This window comes from Dendropsophus ebraccatus, chromosome 4 (genome assembly GCF_027789765.1).
Source record: "Dendropsophus ebraccatus isolate aDenEbr1 chromosome 4, aDenEbr1.pat, whole genome shotgun sequence".
Taxonomy (NCBI): Eukaryota; Metazoa; Chordata; class Amphibia; order Anura; family Hylidae; genus Dendropsophus; species Dendropsophus ebraccatus.
In genome coordinates this window covers 132,536,039-132,556,988 of record NC_091457.1, presented here as the reverse complement: position 1 = coordinate 132,556,988, position 20,950 = coordinate 132,536,039, and the positions used below count along the sequence as shown (strand labels likewise).

General features: G+C 43.2%; 1 protein-coding gene across 10 annotated transcripts in view; it reads right to left on the bottom strand.

Moving 5' to 3' along the window:
* The window catches only part of PHF2 (PHD finger protein 2), a 190,816-nt gene that overhangs the window by 71,299 nt on the left and 98,567 nt on the right, over positions 1–20,950 (bottom strand). For all 10 annotated transcript variants that reach the window (XR_011362652.1, XR_011362651.1, XM_069967058.1 and 7 more), the window contains exons 2-3: positions 20,721–20,806; positions 6,342–6,456 (exon numbers count right to left, since the gene is read on the bottom strand). Coding sequence is in view for 8 of the 10 variants with exons in the window: in XM_069967058.1 (XP_069823159.1) it covers positions 6,342–6,456; positions 20,721–20,806 (201 nt within the window). In the remaining 2 variants the exon portion in view is untranslated. The remainder of the gene's footprint in view (positions 1–6,341; positions 6,457–20,720; positions 20,807–20,950) is intronic.

Sequence of the window (20,950 nt, the reverse complement as noted above, 5' to 3'; positions counted from 1 at the left end):
CTTTTCCACAGCTAAGTAGGTATGGCCGCCATTCCCATTAGAGGATGCCATGATGCAATTACAAAGCCTCTGTGCGGCCAGGACAGTAGAAACCCCCCACAAGTGACCCCATTCTGGAAACTACACCCCATAAGGAATCTAACAAGTGGGGCAGTGGGTATATGGCCCCCTGGTGACGGCCACATTTGGGACGTGAAAATGAAAAAAATTGTATTTTTTATTTTCACGGCACATGTTCTACACATGTGCCCATCACTAGTGGGGTCCATATGCTCACTGCACCCCTTGTTAGATTCCTTATGGGGTGTAGTTTCCAGAATTGGGTCACTTGTGGGGGGTTTCTACTGTTCTGGCAGCACAGGAGCTTTGTAATTGCGACATGGCCTCCATCCCCCATTCCAGCCTCTAAATGGCGCTCTGTCCTTTTGGTGACTTGCCCTGTGCCCATATGGCAAATTATGTCCACATGTGGGGTATTTTCGTACTCAGGGGAAACTACCCTACACGTTTTGTGTTCATTTTCTTTTTTTAACCCCTTGTGGAAATGGAAAAAAATCAAGGCTAGACCAACATTTAGTGTAATTTTTTTTAAATTTTTACTCTAAATCATTGATCTTGTCTTGATTTTTTCATTTTCACAAGGGGTTAAAAAAAAAACACAATGTGTAGAGCAATTTCCCCTGAGTACGGAAATACCCCACATGTGGACATAAAGCGCCATGCGGGTGCAGGGTAAGCCTCCAAAGGGAAGGTGCGCCATTTGGTTTTTGAAGGCTGGATTTGGATGGAATGGATTTCGAGGGGCCATGTTGCATTCAAAAGGCCCCTGTGTTGCCAAGACAGTTAAACCCCCCACAAGTGACCCCATTATGGAAACTACACCCCTCAAGGAATGTAACAAGGGGTGTAGTCAGCATATGGACCCCACTGGTGACGGGCACAAATGTGGAACAATGTGGCGTGAAAATGAAATATTAAATTTTTTACACTATAATGTTGGTCTAGCCTTGAATTTATCATTTTCACAAGGGGTTAAAAGAGAAAAAAAAACACAAAATGTGTAGAGCAATTTCCCCCGAATCCGTAAATACCCCACATGTGGACATAAAGCGCCATGTGGGTGCAGGGCAAGCCTCTGAAGGGAAGGAGCGCCATTTGGATTTTAGAGGTTGGATTTGGCTAGAATGGATGATGAACGCCATGTCGCATTTACAGAGCCCTTGTGCTGCCAAAACACTGTAAACCCCCCACAAGTGACCCCATTCTGGAAACTACACCCCTGAAGGAATCTAACAAGGGGTGCAGTGAGGATATGGACCCCTGGATGACGGGCACATTTGTGCCATGAAAGTGAAAAAATGAAAATTTTCACTTTCACGTCACATTTTTCCACATTTGTGCCCGTCACCAGTGGGGGTCTATATGCTCACTGCACCCCTTGTTAGATTCCTTGAGGGGTGTAGTTTCCAGAATGGGGTCACTTGTGGGGGGTTTCCAGTGTCTTGGCAGCACGAGGGCTCTGTAAATGCGACATGGCCCTTGAAATCCATTCCAGTGAAATCCAGCTTCCAAAAGCCAATTGGCGCTCCTTCCCTTTGGAGGCTCGTCCTGCGCCCGCTTGGCACTTTATGTCCACATGTGGGGTATTTCCGTACTCGGGAGAAACTGCGCTACATGTTTTGTGTTTTTTTTTTCCTTTTATCCCTTTGTGAAAATGAAAAATTGAAGGCTAGAACAACATTTTAGTGTAAAAAATACTTTAGTCTTTTTTCAAGCCATATTGTTTGGAAAATCTGTGAAGCACCTGTGGGGTCCAGATGCTCACCGCACCCCTTGTTACATTCCTTGAGGGGTGTAGTTTTCTAAATGGTGTCCCTTTAGGGGTGTTTTTTAGGTTTTGGCACCCCAGAGCCTCTGCCAACCTGAAGTGGTACAGTCAAAAATGACCAAAAATAACGGAGCCATTGAAATTCACTAGGCGCTCCCTTATATCTGAGGCTTGTGGTTGCGTCAAATAGCGCAATAGGGCCACATATGGGGTATTTCTATAAACTGCAGAAACGGGGCAATCAATATTGGGGTGCATTTCTCTGGTAATAGGTTTATAATTATGAAAAATATTGGATTACAATAAAATCTCTGCACAGAAAATTAAAATTTTCAAATTCCTTACACACTTCGCTTTTATTTCTGTGACTCCCCTAAAGGGTTAAAACACTTTCTGGATGTGCTTTTGCAGAGTTTAGGGGGTGCAGTTTCTGAAATGGGGTGCTTCGTGGGGCTTTCTAACACACAGTCCCCTCAAATACACTTTAAACCTGAACAGTTCCCTAAAAATATCTGATTTTGAAATTTTACAGAAAATTTGGAAATTTGCTGCTAATGTTTTAAGCTTCCTATTGTCTAAAAAAAATGAAATATAGTTTAATAAATGCCGCCAACATAAAGTAGACATGTTGCTAATGCTATTTAATATATAATTTATGTGGTATAACCACTTTCTGTATAAGCAGAAAAGTTTTAAAGTTGGAAAAATGCATTTTTTCACAATTTTTCACGCTATTTTGGGTTTTTTCATAAAGATTCGTTATAAGTATCGACTCCAATTTACAAGAAATGTGAAGTACAATATGTCACGAGAAAACAATCTCAGAATCAGCCGGATAGGTAAAAGCATCCCGAAGTTATTAATGAATAAAGTGACACTGGTCAAATTCATAAAATTTGCTCCGGTCCTTAAGGCCATTTCAGGCCCGGTCCTTAAGGGGTTAAAGCCGATTTCATGGTGGCGTGTCAGCTTGGAGTCGGGTCCATGGAGGTGTGTCAGCTTGGAGTCAAAGTCATGGAGGTGTGTCAGCTCGGAGCTAGTTTCATGGAGGCATGTCATCTTGGAGTCCGAATTTTTGCCGCCTGGCCCTTTTGTTCTGGTAGGGATAAGCTGTTGCCAGGGTAATCTAAGGGTCCATTTACACAGAAAGATTATCTGTCAGATTATCTGCCAAAGATTCGAAGCCAAAGCCAGAAAGAGATCAGGTCATGAAGGAAAGCCTGAGATTTCTCTTCTTTTTAAATCCATTCCTGGCTTTGGCTTCAAATCTTTGGCAGATAATCTGTCAGATAATCTTTCTGTGTAAATGGGCCCTGACTGTGTCTTACTCTCTCCTTATCAATTTCCCATGAGGACTACATAGAAAGTGGCTTCATTTTCAAATTCAGGAAACAATTTAACAACAACAAAAAAATGCAGCCAGAAACAGCGAGGATGGGAAAGGGCATAAATGATCTCATGACACACTGAGGTTTCCTCATATACATTTTATTTTTTTAACCTGTATGAGACTAACTAGGATTAAAGGGAAGGAGAAAATACTGGTAACATAGAGCAGACACTCTTCAGTGGGATCAGTATCCATTCTAGTATTATTGAAAGCCATAATGCATGATACAGCACAGACATCACAATATACATAACCTGTCCACGCATCTCACTTGGTGATCTTACAGATTCTACGTATTTCTATTTCGGTTCAGACATGAATGTGGTTCATAGATATTCCGCCTTTTCCTCGGATTTAGTGTAATAGACTGCGGAATGTAAATCATGGAGAAACCCTAGAGAGCAATCCATTTGCTCTCATTCAACAATTCTAACTAAATTATATTTATTGTGTGTATTCAAGAGTCGTGAGCTGGCTCAGCGCTGTGATAGCGAACGCTAAGTCATAGAGCAGCTGACATATTCCCAGGACGGCCACAGTGATGTCGGAACGTCCTCCATGCTGCTCCTGATTACCCAACCTTATGCCAAACAAGTGCGAGTCAGTAAGATAGTCCTCAATCCCTGGGAACGCAACACATCTGTGGTATTTTCTGCCCGACTTGTGCTCTCTAGTACTGATCTCTGATATTACAGCTTGGAATCGCAGGAAAAGCTACACTCAAGTGACTGCTTGTTCAATGTCCATATAGGCATTGTAGTGGATGGCATATGTGGGTAGTCTTCAGGCCATCACACTTCTTTGGAAACTGTTGTAAGGGTATGGCCACTGAAAAAGCCTTTAGGCTACATTCACAATGCATGAACAACAGGCGTTGTTTGGTTGTAGTGAGTGTCAAACAACGGCGGTTGTTGCACTGAAAATTGCATTGATTTCAATGCACAATGGCCGGAAATAATTGACATGTCAATTATTTTCACCAACGTACCAGACAACGGCCGTTGTTCAATACACTGTGTGAACAACGGACATTCTTTGCATTGACTTCATTGCAACACATTTTTCTGTGACAAGAACAGTTGTTTTATTTGTCGGGCAAAAGCTTGCCATGTAAATGCACTACAAATAAGTTCTGATCTTGCTGATTGTCGCTCATTTACGTCCTTGCACAGCCCCATTTTCCACAATGTAAAAGGATCCTTACTGTCAGTTCCAGGTCCCACTTCTGAGACCTACTGCCATGTTGATATACTGTACAATCGGGGAGAGTGCATGGCAGTGTGCTCCACTCCAGAAATGTCAATTGAATGTAAGGGTCCTTTTACACGGCCAAGCATGGGGCAGGGAAACTGACAGCACAGATATGCATACACACATGCTGTCAGTTTCCACACCACACAAACAGGGTATACATACCTTCTGGACTGCTGTGTGATCCGGGACTCTGAGTTCCCATTCCGCCCCAGCTGTATCAGCAGGGAGCTGATAGTGCCGAATCACACAGCAGCACTGATTGTAAGTATGCACTGCTTGTGTGATCTGGATACTCACAGCACAAATATATACATATGTGTGCTGTCAATTTACCACTTTAGTGCAGACTTCGAAGAAAGGAATCAAAATCTGCAATGAAGAGGAATGTAACAGGTTGTGTTGCAGAAAATCTCCAATTTAGGATTTTTAATTAAATGATTTTTTTTTTAATCCATGCTGTAAATCCAAAGCAACAAATAGTGCGGAATTGCTGCTATAAATCCACTGTTGATTTACTTATGGATGTTCCCTTATGACTTCAATAGTCGAAACCTTCCAGACTTTAACTTCCACAATGAAGTCAAGGGGGAAAATCTGCAATAAATCCTCAGCATGTAGATACTGTTTTATATGATATCCACTTAGCGGCTACTAAACCGACTTTCAAAGTGGAAAAACTGCAGCAAAGACGCTACATGTGGCACTACCCGAATAGTAACTGGTTGGAATTACTTAAGAATGAGACTTTCATTGGGTCCAAAACAATAACGCGTTTTGAGGTGTAATTGCTACTGTCGAGCAGAATTGTCAAACTGCTTTTGAATGTTGTCAACCTTCTGCAAACCCAAACACTCTGGATTTGATTCTCCGTGGCTGCAGAAGTCGCATGTAGCCCTCGGGCTGCCAGGAAAACATGGATACAGCCTATGGCCTAAGGCTGTATCCATGTTTTCCAGAACTCCCCAGGACGGCATCCAACTTCTTACAATGGTAAGGGAAATTATTTGTTGATTTGTGTTGAGGTTCTTTTAGTACATGAGTACTTTGTGTAATCAATCGTAAGAGTACAGCGGCCGCAAGGTCACAAGAGCATGTATTAGTGAGAGTAGGAATAGCCTGCAGTGAGTACTACTATTAACAACAATACTGGGTTGAAACAGGTGCACCAATGGCTTTAGGTCCCAGAGCTGGAAGCATTATTGTCTGTAGTCTATAATCAGGACTGTTTATTCACATAAAGTCTGTGCACTTTCTTAAGCCATTTGTATCACCCACACGTTCTGAATATACATTGAACTAAAAAAAAGTTCAGCGCCGTCATGTTTAGTTATTGCATATCCAGCATTGATTTGACTAATTTTATGGCAACGACTGAGCTAAATCTTGGAACAGTACAAGACCACCAAAGAATGAATGACCAGAAAACCTTTCAACACCTGCTGATAAAATAGCACAATCACCTAAGGAAATAAGTCAGTCACAGGTTCCATTAGGCGGGCCAACTGCAGAGAATAATTGGAAGCTAAAAAAAAAAAAAATTGGGGTGGCAACTAAACTTGACAATTTCAAGGGATCATGAGGATAAACAGCTGGCAGAAAAATATCTAAACTTTTTCCATTTCTTCTCAAAGTTCCAAAGCTGGTGACTGATCCCTCATTGAGATGTTGGGCAGGGCTAGTCCCCGTAACATCTGCTCTTTATCTAAACGCGCACACACAGCTTATTAGACAATGACCAGGAGGGTGGTGTCCTATGGCTGTACCACCATTGTAACATGTAATCCTACAATGACCCAAAGGCTGCCCAAGGCCTTAACAACGCTTAGAACCATTATAACATGACGACACATTGGCATTTCCGTTGTTTACCTTGGAAAGGTTCGACTCCGGAGTTCTTTAATGAAGACTTGACTGCCATTCTGAACCGGTTTGACGTCTGTAGCCTGTCCCGTGTCATGTTTGTGCCAATTTCGTTTCTTTTTCACTGAGGAAAAGAAAAAAACTATTATATGTCTTCCCTATATTTAGTGATATTAACAACAGATAAGGTTTGACGATTTTTGCCATGACGAATATCCTATACTGTGCGTCAAAAAGATGAAAACCTCAAATGATTAATACTGAGAATATATATGATCACAGTCAGTGAGTAGTTAAAACATTGCTTATATATATATTTTTTTAAATGGTGGTGTCGTACCCTCATATTATTTCAATCGGTTAATTTCTGCCAGGTTTAAATCATTGCAAATTTGGTGCGGGAGGAGGCCACACCTCCTCTCCACCTTGCCACACCCCGTGCCCACTCATCAGGCAAGGGGGAGGGGGGAAAACAGCAGGCGTATGCCAGGGGAACAATTATAGTAAATGTCCCCCATAGTGTATTGAATGATAGATGTTTTTTGAAAAGACATCAGATTATTGACAATTCGTTATTTTAATTTTTTTCACCGTCCTTTCACCCCCTTACTGCTAAGTTCAATGGGCCTTCAAAAAATAACCATACCGAAAAAAGCCTGAACTAGAAAAAGACCAACAGATGTCATCGTAATGATGGGCGCCCAAAATGAGAAATTATGGGTGTCATTTTGAGAAAAAGAAGACAGAAAAAAAACATCATGTGAACATAGCCTATAAAACAAATTGCCAGTATTAGATTATTAGCTGGATCCTGCATGCCCAGAGTATAGGCGTATTAGAGAGGCTAAAGTACAGTGTAGGGTCCATCCCAGCATGGGGCCACCTTATCGTGTTGGGGTAGTTTACACTATTTGCAAATGGTAACCAAGAGCCTCATTAATTTTTATGTAGATTTTTTTAGCGGTTGGAGGGGCTGCTTTTAGTGATTTTCATATCTGTATTGGGTCAGTGTCTTGCCATTGCGGTTACATTTTTCTGTATAAAACTAATGTTTTATAGATCAATATATGCAACCTATTATACCCCTTAGTTTCTGTGTTATTTCTATATTAAACCATGCCCTCTTGGTCAACAAAACATCTGCTATATTACAGAAACGCATTACTGACATAATCCTTTTATAAGGATATTCATTTTCCAGTAAGAGAATGGAACACCAGCGCCTTTGCTCCGTCCATACAAGTACAATGATGACGTTCATGGTGGCTGTATAGTATACACAGAAGTGTGACATCCTGGATCTAATACCCAAAGAGGAACAAATTTGGGAGATGAGATGGCTTTAGTTTTAAAAGAATAAAAGCTAAAGACCTGAAGCTTAGTAAGGACACACACATCCATTGTCATTCTGGCGGCCACATCTCCTGAAATCAATATAATAACCAATGATGCTAAGGGGATCTTTATTTTATGGATGGAAATACACAGACACTGTAGCCATTACAGGCATCAGCAAGATAAACTGCACGGCCCTCTATTGTGCCCAGCAATGCAGTCTGTGGCCGCCCATCTCCTGTTTTGTGCTGAATTTTACCTATTATAATCCAATACGACATAATTATCTTTTCCTAAATCAAGTCCCAGGACTTTAGAGTGAGCACTAAAATTATTGAGACGTCAAATATAAAGGAGACGTCAAAAGAGGCCGAGATCTGCGCTAACCGTGAGACGTACATGTATGCGAGTGCGGGACAGGACTTCACCCCTGGCTGTACATTCAGTATGTTTTTGTGCATTTTAGTGCGGTTTCTGGCATAGAACTGTGTCACAAATGCACTGAATACACTTGGAGCCAGATTTTATACATGTGGTTTTTGTCCACGTAAACATACACTTTGGGTAGTTTTGCAGCAGGTATACATTTGACATAAGGTTAGGGTTGGGAACTAATGGTTTGCCTTAGGAAAAATAAGCTACTTGTGTTACAGTATCTCTACTGTGGGATATCACCATATAGGCTAGGCTTTGCTCTCCATACACACCTATTGGTGTGTATGCCTTTGGCATCCATGGCACAGTCAATGGTTCACCAGTTGGCATTTCTTGGGCTACTATTGGTAAAGACCAAACACTACACACCAGGGACACCGCACCGACCTTTCATTTTGGAGATGCTCTGACCTAGTCTTCTAGCTATCACAATGGCCCTTTTTTAAGGTTGTTCAGATCACAATTCTTGACCAAAACATCAACTTCAAGAACAGATGGTTCACTGCCTAATATTCCCCACAACTTGTCAAATATCACTGTCAAGGGACAATTCATTATGCTGTCTCGTATTACTCCTATAGATTAGTTTATCTTTGTTTTATGAGTGGTTGTCCCACCCTAAAGCCCCTATTCCACAGGCCGATCATTTCTGGTCATCATATCCTGGTCATTTGTTTTTCAACATGTTTGAAAGACAAACAACGCAATGATCAGCCGATGTGAACAATGTCGGCTGATCGTTGCCTTCTATTCCTCGGGACGATTATCGGCCGCAACGGTCAAATACGGACGATAATCGTTCCTTGGAATAGGGTCTTTAGAAGTCCCCTTCTTTATCATCAGGATGGCTGATAACTGTCTGACTGCAGAGGGCCTGGGTGCTTGGACCTCCCACAATATCAAGAACAGGGAAATAAAGACCACATGAGCACTGTACTCCACTATATACCCAGCGGGTCCCATGAAGAGCGACTGGAGAGCAAATGTGCCACTCAGTTCTAGGAGCGGTGGCAGCAAACTGACGCTATCTCTTATGGGCTCCCTGGAATATCTCCCCTCCCGCAAATACCTGCCCCCATGTTCTTATCCACTTGCCAGCAGCAAACGAAATGAGGAGCAAGCGAGCGCTGATCTGACAGGTCAGTGCTTGCTTGCTCCTCCAGATTGGCCCATGTCATGGGGCCTTAAAGTGAATGTACCACCAGGCCCAGGCTGAAGCACTGGAGGCGGACCGACCCTCCCCCAGTGGGAGGAAACCCTCGCCGCTCTATGATACAGCTCCATTGATTCTAATAGAGCAGTGTCATAGAGGGGCGGAGGTTTCCTAACACTTGGGGTGGGTCAGCCCGCCTCTAGTGCTTCAGCCCAGGCCTGATGGTACAGTCCCTTTAAGTAATGCTGACCACAATGAACTGAGCCTTCTCTGCAAAATAGACCAGCAGAGCTAAAATGTGACAACAATCAGATTTACTATGTAAGTTTTCCCTTTCATTACTCTTTTTTTTCCCCACCTCACTTGCTGTTTGTTTTACCTCACTAGTTTAGCATTCTATATTTAATAAACTCAAAGGGCTGTGCACCAGAGTTTGCAGAGAAAAGTTTTTATTAACAAATCTGGGGAAGTGGGGATGGCACATCCCAACACCCCACCCATTAGCTGATCAGAGAGGCCATTGCCCCCTGGTGAGCACCAAACCATCTAACCGACAGAGTGTGGAGATGGTGTAGGGACCCATGTGAACCAGGAGACTGGCACATGGTACATGGGGCAATATGGTTTGATCAAATTATTTACCAACATCCTGGCATTGGTTTTTAAATGTAGCTGATTGGCATTAGTGTCAGCCATAGGTGTGATGTGCAACAGCTCCTTTCTCTCCATGTCGTATCATACGTTCTTCTTTCCATCACAAAATGAGTCAGGCTCCTTCAGTCAGCTCTTCGGTAAGGGTGGCAGAAGTTGAACCTCCACTGATCTCATAATAAAGATCTATCCTAACTATCCTAAGTTGAGTGTGGTGGCACTGCAGAGATCACATTCTCTGCTGATGGTGCACCATAAACCACACTGCAGAGATCACATTCTCTGCTGATGGTGCACCATAAACCACACTGCTGAGATCACATTTTCTGCTGATGGTGCACCATAAAACGTGCTGCGAAGATCACATTCTCTGCTGATGGTGCACCATAAACCACACTGCTGAGATCACAGTCTCTGCTGATGGTGCACCATAAACCACACTGCTGAGATCACAGTCTCTGCTGATGGTGCACCATAAACCACACTGCTGAGATCACATTCTCTGCTGATGGTGCACCATAAACCACACTGCTGAGATCACATTTTCTGCTGATGGTGCACCATAAACCACACTGCTGAGATCACAGTCTCTGCTGATGGTGCACCATAAACCACACTGCTGAGATCACAGTCTCTGCTGATGGTGCACCATAAACCACACTGCTGAGATCACATTTTCTGCTGATGGTGCACCATAAACCACACTGCTGAGATCACATTTTCTGCTGATGGTGCACCATAAAACACACAGTGGAGATCACATTCTGCGCTGATGGTGCACCATAAAACACACTGCAGAGATCACATTCTCTGCTGATGGTGCACCATAAACCCCACTGCTGAGATCACATTCTCTGCTGATGGTGCACCATAAACCCCACTGCTGAGATCACATTCTCTGCTGATGGTGCACCATAAAACACACAGTGGAGATCACATTCTCCGCTGATGGTGCACCATAAAACACACAGTGGAGATCACATTCTCCGCTGATGGTGCACCATAAAACACACAGTGGAGATCACATTCTCCGCTGATGGTGCACCGTAAACCACACTGCAGAGATCACATTCTCTGCTGATGGTGCACCATAAAACACACTGCGGAGATCACATTCTCTACTGATGGTGCACCATAAAAAGCCTGTGCATGCTTCTACTACCTGAGTTTATAGCAGATAATAAAGTATATCAGAGGTGCTGGATATGTCTATCCCTCTTGCGCATTAATCCATACACACAAAAGTAACATGTATTGATTGTATATAGCATATCTCTATTAACTATTAACATAGAATTAACCATATAATATGCCTAGAGGGCTACGACCTCAGGGATGATCGATCTCTTTGATGCAAAGCGACTAGCTGTCCAAACTGTCCAAAATATTACAGGCATTCATTTTCTCTGTGGCTGGTCTATGCGCCATAGTCGGACACCGTCCTTCTGGACAGGCAGGAGCGGCTTTCTCAGTGATTAATAACTCTGGTGACTGTCAGTTTGTTCAGGCAGCTAAGAAGCAATTTAGTCGTGGGGCACGCACACTACTAGGCGAAACCCATCAATCTGGGCCCGCTCTAACAGGAGCCATCAAACTCGATGAAATAAATGTGAATCAAGGGGAAATATATATATATTAGCAGGAAACTCAAAAACAAACAAATCACAGTGATTTAACAAAAAGTGCAGACACTGTACTATTTAGTGTAATAAGGTAACGTATGGAAAATGCCAATATATTAGTCAAGGAAGAGACGTCTGCTATGGAAAGTGGGAACACAACCACCTCTCTACTACACAGAAACAACTAATTGGACTCCAAATGTCCTGATGTGCATGTGGATTTTATGGATTTAGCTGCAGACTCTAAGATTTCAACCCTACACACAGTGGTGAATATCCTTAGTAGGGATGGTCCGAACAGAGTTCGGTTCGGGTTCATACGAACCCGAAGTCTCGGTAATGATTCCCGCTGTCTGCCCGCTCCGTGGAGAGGGTGGATACAGCGAGAGGAGCGCCTGGAAAACTGGGATACCGCCTGGAAAACTGGGATACCGCCATAGCCATAGGCGGTACGAACCCGAACCTCGGCAGTTTCGGACCATCCCTAATCCTTAGCATTTCCGTAGCAGGCTTTGTAAATCCGCAGAGAATCCACTATGTGCGAACTTGCCCTTAAAGGGAACCAATAAGCATGATTGTGCCGATATGGTTCCCAGAATCATAATATACAGCTACTGTGAAGCTTGCGGCAAGTACCAGCCGCTGTAACAGTAGCTTTAGTAAAGAGAATAAGTACTATTATTCTGCCGTGCGAGGTTGGGAGAAGGGTGGTCATCCCTCCCTCTTTCCACAGACTTCCATCGGAAGATGTAACCTCACATGTTAACTTAACCTCATATATTAAAGGAGAAGTCTGATGAAAATTTTTATTAAAGTATTGTATTGCCTTTCAAAACGTATACAAATCCCCAATATACACATATTACAGGAAATGCTTATAAAGTGCTTTTTTTTCCTGCACCAAGGCTTCACTTCCAAGATAAAATGGTGATGTCACGACCCAACTCCCAGAGCTGTGCAGGCTGTGGTTGATGGAGAGGATGATGGCAGAGGGATGCTCAGTGTCCCTCCAGTGCCATGTCCCTCAGTGTCCCCCTGCCATCATCCTCTCCAGCAGTCACAGCCCGCACAGCTCTGGGAGTTGGGTCGTGACATCACCATTTTACCCAGGAAGTGACATCACCATTTTATCCAGGAAGTGAAACCTTGATGCAGTAGTAAGTGCAGGGAAAAAAGCACTTCATAATCATTTCCAGTAATAAGTGTATATTGGGGATTTTTATAAATTTTGAGGTGCAATACAATACTTTAATAAAAATTTTAATCGGACTTCTCCTTTAAGTTTGAACATTTGAATGAGGAGTTAGAGGTGGCAAATAAGCCTGAAAAGTAATGAAAGAAGCATATCTTAAAAAATAATATCCCCAAAAAAAAAAGATTGCTGTATCAGACTGCACACAGAAATTGTTTTGTAGTCTGTAACCATGGAGACACAGGTTTACAAATTAACTAGACATTTTTTTTTAAATAAACCAAGAACATTTACAAAGTAGTGTTCCTTTACGAAGTAGATTTACTGGAGCATAAGGTTTTATTTCAAACATATACATAATGTTTTACATTGACAACATAATGTGGTATATAACAAAGGGCCGGCTGTGAAATAACTCATGTAACCAGCCGGGCTGCTTGACTTCTTGCCTCAGGAAACAGCTTCTCTTTAGTGCAAAATGTTATTTCACCAAGAGATAAAAATCATACCGCGAGCAACAACTGTGCAAAATGGTCTGACCACCAATCCGTGCTGCCCAAAGTAGCCGAGATTACCGCCACATAGCAGGGACAGAATGAAGTCCACCCATGAAATGACATTTAGAGATTGTTTTTTTATTTCCATAATCGCTTTAAAAGCCATGTGAAAATGCATGGAGGGGCTATTCTCAACAAACGCTTGACTGGTACGAGTCCTACCTCTCCAATGCAGTCTATGAGGAGTGCTGCCACTGTGATACAGTAGTAGGACGTAGTGGGTCGCTGTATATAATGTATATGACTTGTATGCTGATATAAATATGTAGTCCCCTTCTAAATGTTAATTACTTTACCCCTTCATAAGGATGGAGCCCCGATCCCCCTTCCCCCAGTTTTAGGAAAAACTATCTTGTCGGATTTGGGTTTGTTTGTTGAGCATCTAAAAAATGTTGCTATCATTCATAGGTAAATTGGAGTTTGTTGCCTTTTCCTCCAAAATTCAGCTCACCTGCAAGACGAGGGCGCTAAAGTAAAGGAGGACCCAAACACAATGGTAACTAGGATGGATAAGCTGGAATTGGCCCATGAGCAGATGACCTCATCCTCCTCCAGGAAATTACACTTCTGCAGTTACATGACTGAAGACAACAGCTAGATGATAAAGCGCCAGGATGTGAATGAACGCGAGAGATCTCCCTCAAACAACCTCTATACAGACTCTGCTATTAGCTCTTCATGACTTCTCTCCTGAGCCATCAATTCACCCAGGCAAGGTCACTCCCAATTTACTTGTATTGATGCCATTGCATACTTGTGCATTTTTTATATCATGCCAGGTATTGCTACCCTGCTCTGTACTGAAGAAGGACAAGAGCCCGAAACAGATCTCTGCATTTCTGCATATTGACTTATAGGTGAAGGTGAGCTACCTATCATTGGCACCAGAGAGAGAGTTTACGCCTTCTGGAGGATCGCTAGTTTGCATAGTTTTTTTCCCCATGGAGCCTTGCCTGTAAGCAGGCCCGGGACAAGGAGTTTTGGTGCCCTAGGCAGAGAAGGCAAATTGCGCCCCCCCCCCCCCCCCCCCCCGAACCCAGCGTTATCAGAATCGGCGGTCAGTTTCCCTAAAGGCCCTATTCCAAGGAACGATTGTCGGGCCATATTCGGCTGATAATCGTCCTGTGGAATAGTAGGCAACGATCAGCCGACATCGTTCATGTCGGCTGATCGTTGCGTCGTTTGTCTTTCAAGCATGTTGAAAAACAAACGACTGATTCTATCATTTTACTGCAACACATACTGTACATGCCTTCACCACTGCAGTGGGATCCGGTGCCTTGCTAAAAAACATTTTTATCACAGGTTGAGAGTGTCAGGGAGGTGGGTCTGTGACAATGTCTGTGCACGCCCTGCTCTATGGCTGCTGCATCTTCAGGTCGTCTCCACTCCTCCAGCTGTCACTTATTCTGGAGGACGTGGCAGCTTGAAGATACAGCAGTGGCCAGAGAGCAGGGCGTGCACAGACATCGTCACAGACCCACCTCCCTGGGATAAAAATGTTTTTTAGCAAGACACGGGATCACACAGCAGCGGGGAAGGTTTGAGACAGCAACTGTATTGCTTCCCACTGTGCCAGTGCTCCCCCTGTGCCCCCATGTAGTAGACAAGCCCTCAACGCACCCCATATAAATTGGTTTGCCAAATATGTGCCCCCATACAGTTTAGGAGATCTTCTTTGTGCCTCCATTTAGGTAGGGTTTAGTAGTGGAGGTATTGTGGATAAGGGGTGTAGTAGTTCAGGTATAGATAAGGGGTGTAGTAGTGGAGGTACAGATAAGGGGTGTAGTAGTACCGGTATGGATGAGTGTTGTGTCAGTACATGCAGGGAGTTGCAGTGTTGTCACAGGCTGACAGCTAACCTGTGACAACACTACAACTCCTTGCATGCACTGACAGCCTATGACATCACTACAACTCCCAGCATGTACTGGCAACCTGTGGCAACACTACAAACCTGTGGCAACACTACAAATCCCAGCATGCACTGGGATCCTGGGAGTCAGTACATGCTGGGAGTTGTAGTGTTGTCACAGGCTAGCTGTCAGTACATGCTGGGAGTTGTAGTGTTGTCACAGGCTAGCTGTCAGTACATGCTGGGAGTTGTAGTGTTGTCACAGGCTAGCTGTCAGTACATGCTGGGAGTTGTAGTGTTGTCACAGGCAAGCTGTCAGTACATGCTGGGAGTTGTAGTGTTGTCACAGGCTGACAGCTAACCTGTGACAACACTACAACTGCCAGCAAGTACTGGGAGGGATACACACACATACACTCACTCACTCACTCTCACACACACATTCCCATGCAGGCACTTACATTTCATGAGGGATCTCCTTCTATCTTCCCAGCACCTGCAGCTCCTCTGTCGTCCTCCTCACCGGCACTATGCTCTCCCGCCCCTCCCCCTCCTGTCCTGCACAGACAGGAGACTGAAGCCATGAGGTGAGAGCCGGAGAGACCTACAGACTGCTGACAGGGGAGGGAGCACGACCCCAGACTGCATCCTAGTGAGAAGGACAGCTCTGTAAAAGTCTGTTCTTCTCACTAAGCAATGCAGTATACAGCCAGCAGCACCGTCCCCTCTCTGTGAGTCACCTGGCCCCTACAGCACTCCTGTCACTGCGGCCCTGGTTACAGTGCAGGGTGGGCTGGCGGGCGAGTGGGGGACAGGATGGATGGGTAAGAAAATTAATTACCCATCCAGACTGCGCCCCCTGTAGTTTTGCGCCCTAGGCCATCGCCTACCCCTGCCTACTCTTTGTCCCGGCCCTGCCTGTAAGATCTCCTAACCAGTTGGATCTCCTCAATGAGAATCCATACTAGAGATATTACATCGAAAGTGGAAAATTCTTGTCCTCATATGAAATTGTTCACAAGATCCCCGGCACTACTTGCCCAAGGCTCAGCAAAACAATTGTCAGGTGTAATGTCCGAAATTCAGCACCTCTGGTGGTGTTCAGCTACACATAGTCCATCAATATATTCAAGTCGAGAAATTCCAGTGGCACTCACCATAAAAGATACAACTTTATTGTCTCACAAATTCATGGCAGAAGTCCAAGAAGCACACCATTCCCACCTCACAACCGTATTGCACCCTACCCCTTTCTCAAGGCCTTCAGAAAGCCAAGGAGGGGGCGAAACAGTCATGGCCTGGGAGGGAGCGCTCCTCAGCGACCTGCCATGTGTCTGTGAGACAATAAAGTTGAATCATTTATTGTGAGTGCCGCTTGAATTTCTCTACTTGAATGCCTTGTTCTCATATGACCTGCTTGTACTAATGGTGTTCTGATGTGCAGTAAATGGGTTAAATCCTCAGTCAAAGATTTGCCAAGGGCTTTAAGATAGGATATATACTATAATATCCTCATTATTTACAAAGGTTCTATAAAAGAACACATTAGAAACAGGCCTCTGTGCAACATGATAATGCAAGAAAACAGAGGGAGCAATAGATCAAACAGAAAAGCAAGAATACCATAAAGATTAACAGATCAAAAAATGCATAAGGAGAAAGCGACACGCGAGAAACACAATGGAAACCAACAATGCATTTCAAGTAGAGGTGATTCGGGGGGTTTCAGACAATAACATCAGACAAAACAGAGTATGACAAAGAAAAGCAGCGAAAAAATAGGCGACAAAGCAATAGCTTAATATCAAGCCATTGCAATGTTAAATATGGCTATTGTGCATCGTGCCTATGGCTCATTATTTTTATCTGAGCTTCTCTGGCAGCTTGTCACCTGTTCTTCAAGATAAAATTATCATTTAGGTTCCAGGAAAAAAAAAACTATAGTAGACTGAAAATGGCTTATAGCTAAGTACTACACCAAACCAAGCTGCACCCAACAGTAACTGCTGATCCCTGGGGATTCTGGAAGCTAGAGTAGAGGCGATCAGCTGATCAACAGGGTCATGGGGGGGCTGTGCAAATCACGTTTCGGCTGTATGTCAAAGACACGCTTTGGGATACCCTTAAAGATGTATTCCAACTTATACTGCAGTATTCTGTGACGTTGCCTATCATGTAACCTACCATGCTTTAGTGTCCTGAGAATAAAATATATACCGGCCTAAAACAGACCAAACATACTCAAGTGGGTCACGTCTGTTCTACATCTGTTGAACATCTAAGTTATAATGTTTTTTTATGGAATCTCAATGCATACAGAGTGAAGCGGAAATGTGAACAGCCTTTAATGGGAACCTGTCAGATAGAAAATTTGCCCCAAACCGTCTACGTAGCTACTATGTGAGTAGTGAGACTATCCATACTGGATTATTGTAGATATCCGAAGCTGCACTCACTAAATAAAAAATAATTTTTATTGCAGCTCTGAACTGTCATAGAGGCGTGGCAAGGATACTTCAGTACCCTGGACACGCCTCTATGACACTTTAGAGTGGTAATAAAAAGCATATGTTTAGGTGATAGCAGCCTCGGACAACTAAAATGTATGTACGGATAGCCTCACTGCTTATATAGCTATGTAACAACGTAAGCAATTTTACTTTTTTAGCTAATGGTCTCCCTTTAAGGAATTTAAGGTCAGCCATGTGACAGGGTTGAGACTGAGGAAGCAAGTGTAAGACTCTCTCTCAAGTACAAAGACTGTTATTAACAGGATTGGTGGGGACAGACCTGAAGATGAGAAGTTGACCCACCACACTGTCAAATTCATGAAAACCTTTAGGGTGCGTTCACACATACAGGATCCGCAGCAGATCTGCAGCAGATCCGCAGCAGATTTAATGGTGCAGATTTGATGCTGTGTTCAGTTATTTGGATGAAATCTGCTGCGGATCCGGTACGTGTGAACGTGCCCTTAAAGTGAGTTGTATGATTCTACATGAGCCCATGAGACCTTCTAGACGGAGATATGGCTGTAAGATAACATGAATCATCTCTTGCTTGTCATTCACTAATTTCCGTTGACCCAGCCTGTAATCAGCTGGATGACACAAGTGAACAGAATATCAATTGAACGCAAGTATATTAAGATCTTGTCTACAGGAGAGGCAGACGGTGTCCTTGGACTATAGGAGAACTTGTTGGATTTTCATTCCAAATATAAAAGGGAGGAGAAAGCAAAGAAAGCAATCTGAGCACTGTAAAGGATACATACGATCTACTGAAGAGACACGGTATTGTTATTGAGAGGCTCTCCACCGCTGCCATCGACCTTGCACATAATAAAAACTACAAGGGTTGGTCGAGTGCGGCAACAGCTCCACCACATATCGGGAGGACAAAGTATTCAGATTCTGCCAGACATGACAACCCAGGGTCTGAATGCAAAGCCACAAAATAATCCAGAGATTATTCTATTTAGTACGCATTGCAAAATTTACCAAAATTTACTTAGTAGTACAGAACAATTTATTTTTATTACCTTAGTGCAGTGGAAAGAAGAATCTTTTCCACCAATCTTGTTTAAAAATAGTCTACTGTTTTCTGTCTTACTGTTTTTATGCAGGTCCATGTGCCTACAAAGTTACAGACTACAAACCTGATGTGCTGTTCACACTACTGTGCATTTGGGGAGTGCAGACAAAATAATCAATGAAGGTGTATGACCACCTGATCAGGACAGCTCATATCTGCTCCCAGCTTCCTCTAAGGGCCCTTGTACACTACGGAAAGCGTACGGATAAGCTCCGGTGGATTCCGTGCACGCTCCCGTTTGAACATCTGACCGTACCATAGCCTCCATTCAATGGTCTGGCGGATTCCGTCGTCCACCCAAAGTATTGACTTGTCAATTCTTTTTTGGGCGGATGGCGAAATCTGCCTGAATAGAATGGAGCCTATGGAAGAGAACAGCACAGATCTCCCCCACACAATGGACTCTTCCAGCTCAGAAACAAGCTGCCAAATAGTGACCGACAACATCTCCCTGACCACCCTCATTTAATAGGGCCAGTGTCCTGTTAGAATGTTGCTCATAATATATATTAATGAGCAAAACCTATAACATTCATATCAAAAGTCAATTTTAAATTGTTCTAAGATTTTTTTTAAAAGCTGGAGTCGGAGTCCGTACTTTTTTCCCAACTCCGACTCCTGCCAAAACTAGTTCCGACTCAGACTCCACAGCCCTGTTCAGGATCGGGCAAATTTTTCATTTTTGCACTTTCGTTTTTTCCTCATTATGTTTAAAAGGCCATAGCGCTTGCATTTTTTCACCTACAGACCCACATGAGCCCTTATTTTTTGCACCACTAATTGTACTTTGCAATGGCCGGCTTATTTTTTGCATAAAGTATGCTGCAAAACCAGCAAAAAATTAAATGTGTGATGAAATTGAAAAAAAATTTGGGGGAGTTTTCATTTACACCGTTTGCCCTAGTGTAAAACTGACTTGTTATGCATGTTCCTCAAATTGTTACGATTACAATGATATGTAACTTGTGTAACTTTTATTTTATTGCTTTTTTATTTATTGATGGCTTTTAAAAAACTAAAACCTTTTTTGAAAAAATTAATGTTCCTTAAAATTTCTCTATTACCATGCTTATAGCACTTTTATGCTCAGGTCTATTGGGCTGTGTGAGGTGTCATTTTTTTGCACCATGATGTGTTCTTTCTATTGGTACCTTACTAGCGTATAAGCGACTTTTTGATCAATTTTTATTACAATTTTTCTGGATTTGATGTGACAAAAATGCGCAATTTTGCACTTTGGCGGGTTTTTGTGCTTACGCCATTTGCCATGTGAGATCAGGAACGTGATAATTTAATAGTTTGGGTGAGTACACACGCGTCAATACCAAATATGTTTATTTATTTATTTTTATTTATAAAATGGGAAAAGGGCGGTGATTCAGACTTTTATTAGGGGAGAGGATTTTTTATAAAAAAAAAAAAACACTTTTTTTTTCACTGTGTACATTAACTTTTAACTTTTCTCTCCCATAGAGATCACTGCGGTATACTTTATACAGCAATGATCGATCAGATCATTGCTGTATTACTCTGGTCTGCAGCAGACAAAAAGGAATCAAATGCCGAGCCAAGATCAGTGTCGGAGCGACGCTGAGTCCCGGCTCAGTAAGCAGAAGGCATCTCCGCGGGTGGGAGATCCCCCACTAGACACCAGGGAAAGGGGGCCAGTAATACTTTTAAATGCAGTTGTCAGTTTTGACAGCTGCACATAAAAGTATAATAGCCGCGGTCCTGGGCTACACATGGCACCCAGGATCGCGGCGGTTCAGAGCAGGGTCGCCTCGCGACCCCCCCACTGAACGCCCTCTCCCGCATCAGGACGTACAGTTACGCCCTGATGCGGGAACGGGTTAAGCCAAGGTAAGGAAATTTCTATCCGTATGCGGTGACCATGCATGTACTGTTACCTCTCCTGTCCATATTCTAAATGACATGTTATTAAGTACAAAGATTTTTTGCAATGTGGACAGACAAAAGAAGTGATGAGTACTTACAAGTAGACTTCCCGTGGGTCTTTTCACAATTTGGACAGTGGTAGATGTCAATATCAGGAGCTTCATCTTCCTCCACACCAACACAGCTGTAAAATAAGAAGGTATAAGGTTATCTTCTGACTTGGGTCATCATTATTCTCCAAAGCTCATGTCTATCTCTACTTCACTGCATGGTGAATGTAAGTTAACCGAGAGGCCTTCACCATCTACTTTCAGTATAAAGCTACATT